The sequence below is a fragment of the Passer montanus genome, unplaced genomic scaffold, assembly GCF_014805655.1.
Source record: "Passer montanus isolate IOZ18808 unplaced genomic scaffold, ASM1480565v1 scaffold2030, whole genome shotgun sequence".
NCBI lineage: Eukaryota > Metazoa > Chordata > Aves > Passeriformes > Passeridae > Passer > Passer montanus.
Window position 1 is genome coordinate 1 of NW_024366627.1, and position 2781 is coordinate 2781.

Below are 2781 nucleotides of genomic sequence, written 5' to 3' on the forward strand. Positions count from 1 at the left end.
CCCCCAAACTGACCCCAAACCCCCCAAACTGCCCGCCAGGCCTCGGAGCTGGAGCTGCAGCGCTCGGGGACCCCCGGGACGCCCCCGGCCCCCCAGGACTTGGTGTTCGGGAAGGTTTTCACCGACCACATGCTGACGGTGGAGTGGGAGCGGGAGCGGGGCTGGGGGCGGCCCCACATCCGCCCCTTCCAGGAGCTGCGGCTGCACCCGGCCTCCAGCGCCCTGCACTACGCCGTGGAGGTGAGGAGAGGGGGAAACAGACCCAAAAATGGGTAAAATCACCCCAAAAATGGCTCCAAAGCACCCCCAAAATCACTGCGAACATCACTGCAAAAACGGCCCAAAAACGGCCCAAAAATCACCTCAAAAATCACCTCAAAAATCACCCCAGAATCACTCCAGCGCCCTGCACTGCGCCGTGGAGGTGAGGAGAGGGCTGGAAACACCCCAAAAATGGGTAAAATCACCCCAAAAACGGCTCCAAAGCACCCCCAAAATCACTGCGAACATCACTGCAAAAATCACCCGAAAACGGCCCAAAAATCACCTCAGAATCACCCCAGAATCACTCCAGCGCCCTGCACTGCGCCGTGGAGGTGAGGAGAGGGGCTGAAAATACCCCAAAAATGGCTGAAATTACCCCAAAAATCACTGCAAAAATCACCGCAAAAACAGAACAAAAACAGCCCCAAAATCGGCCCAAACCAGCCCAAAAATCAGCCCTTTCCAGGAGCTGCGGCTGCACCCGGCCTCCAGCGCCCTGCACTACGCCGTGGAGGTGAGCAGGGGGCTGAAAATACCCCAAAAATGGGTAAAATCACCCCAAAAATGGCCCCAAAACACCCCAAAAAACCACTGCGAAAATCACTGCAAAAATCACCCCAAAACGGCCCAAAAATCACCTCAAAAATCACCCCAGAATCACTCCAGCGCCCTGCACTACGCCGTGGAGGTGAGGAGAGGGGGAAACAGACCCAAAAATGGGTAAAATCACCCCAAAAATGGCTCCAAAGCACCCCCAAAATCACTGCGAACATCACTGCAAAAACGGCCCAAAAACGGCCCAAAAATCACCTCAAAAATCACCCCAGAATCACTCCAGCGCCCTGCACTGCGCCGTGGAGGTGAGGAGAGGGCTGGAAACACCCCAAAAATGGGTAAAATCACCCCAAAAACGGCTCCAAAGCACCCCCAAAATCACTGCGAACATCACTGCAAAAATCACCCGAAAACGGCCCAAAAATCACCTCAGAATCACCCCAGAATCACTCCAGCGCCCTGCACTGCGCCGTGGAGGTGAGGAGAGGGGCTGAAAATACCCCAAAAATGGCTGAAATTACCCCAAAAATCACTGCAAAAATCACCGCAAAAACAGAACAAAAACAGCCCCAAAATCAGCCCAAATCAGCCCAAATCAGCCCCTTCCAGGAGCTGCGGCTGCACCCGGCCTCCAGCGCCCTGCACTACGCCGTGGAGGTGAGCAGGGGGCTGAAAATCCCCCAAAAATGGGTAAAATCACCCCAAAAATGGCTCCAAAGCACCCCCAAAATCACTGCGAACATCACTGCAAAAACGGCCCAAAAACGGCCCAAAAATCACCTCAAAAATCACCCCAGAATCACTCCAGCGCCCTGCACTACGCCGTGGAGGTGAGCAGGGGGCTGAAAATACCCCAAAAATGGGTAAAATCACCCCAAAAACGGCCCCAAAACACCCCAAAAAACCACTGCGAAAATCACTGCAAAAATCACCCCAAAACGGCCCAAAAATCACCTCAAAAATCACCCCAGAATCACTCCAGCGCCCTGCACTACGCCGTGGAGGTGAGGAGAGGGGGAAACAGACCCAAAAATGGCCGAAATCACCCCAAAAATCACCTCAAAAACATCACAAAGACAGCCCAAAAATCTGCCCAAAAATAGCCCCAAAACCACCCCTAAAACGGCCCAAAATCACCCAAAAAATCACCCCAAAACCAGTCCCAAAAACAGCCCAAAAATCATCCCCAAACCAGCCCAAAATTACCAAAAAATCATCCCAAAATAATTCCAAACCCAGCCCAAAAATCTGCCCAAAACTAGCCCAAAACCAGCCAAAAAATCACCCCCAAAATCAACCCAAAATCACCCCAGAATCACCCCAAAACCAGCCCAAAAATCACCCCAAAACCAGCCTAAAAACAGCCCCAAAATGCCCTAAAAATCCCCCAAAAATCCACAAAAATCACCCCAGAATCCCCAAAAGTCCCCCAAAATCCCCAAAAATCCCCAAAATCCCCAAAATCACCCAAATCTCCCCAAAATCCCCGAATTCTCCCCGCAGCTCTTCGAGGGCCTCAAGGCTTTCCGGGGCGACGACGACAAAATTCGGCTTTTCCGGCCCGAGCTGAACGTGGAGAGGATGCAGAGATCGGCCCGGAGGGTCTGCCTGCCTGTGAGTGACAAAAAAACCCAAAAAAACCCAAAAATCACCCCAAAATAACCTCAAAAATAATTAAAAAATAATCCCCGGAGGGTCTGCCTGCCTGTGAGTGACAAAAAAACCCAAAAAAACCCAAAAATCACCCCAAAATAACCTCAAAAATAATTAAAAAATAATCCCCGGAGGGTCTGCCTGCCTGTGAGTGACAAAAAAACCCCAAAAAAACCCAAAAATCACCCCAAAATAACCCCAAAAATAATTAAAAAATAATCCCCGGAGGGTGTGCCTGCCTGTGAGTGCAAAAAACAGCAAAAATCACCCCAACAAAAAACCCAAAAATCCACCCAAAAACCCCCAAAT

General features: G+C 51.2%; 1 protein-coding gene across 1 annotated transcript; it reads left to right on the top strand.

Moving 5' to 3' along the window:
* Window positions 1-27: 27 nt before the first annotated feature.
* Window positions 28-2496, top strand: LOC120501795 (branched-chain-amino-acid aminotransferase, cytosolic-like). Its single transcript, XM_039708484.1, has 2 exons — window positions 28-240; window positions 2323-2496. Exons 1-2 carry the CDS (start codon window positions 130-132, stop codon window positions 2479-2481), a joined length of 270 nt encoding a protein of 89 aa, XP_039564418.1. The 5' UTR covers window positions 28-129; the 3' UTR covers window positions 2482-2496.
* The last annotated feature ends 285 nt before the right edge of the window (window positions 2497-2781 follow it).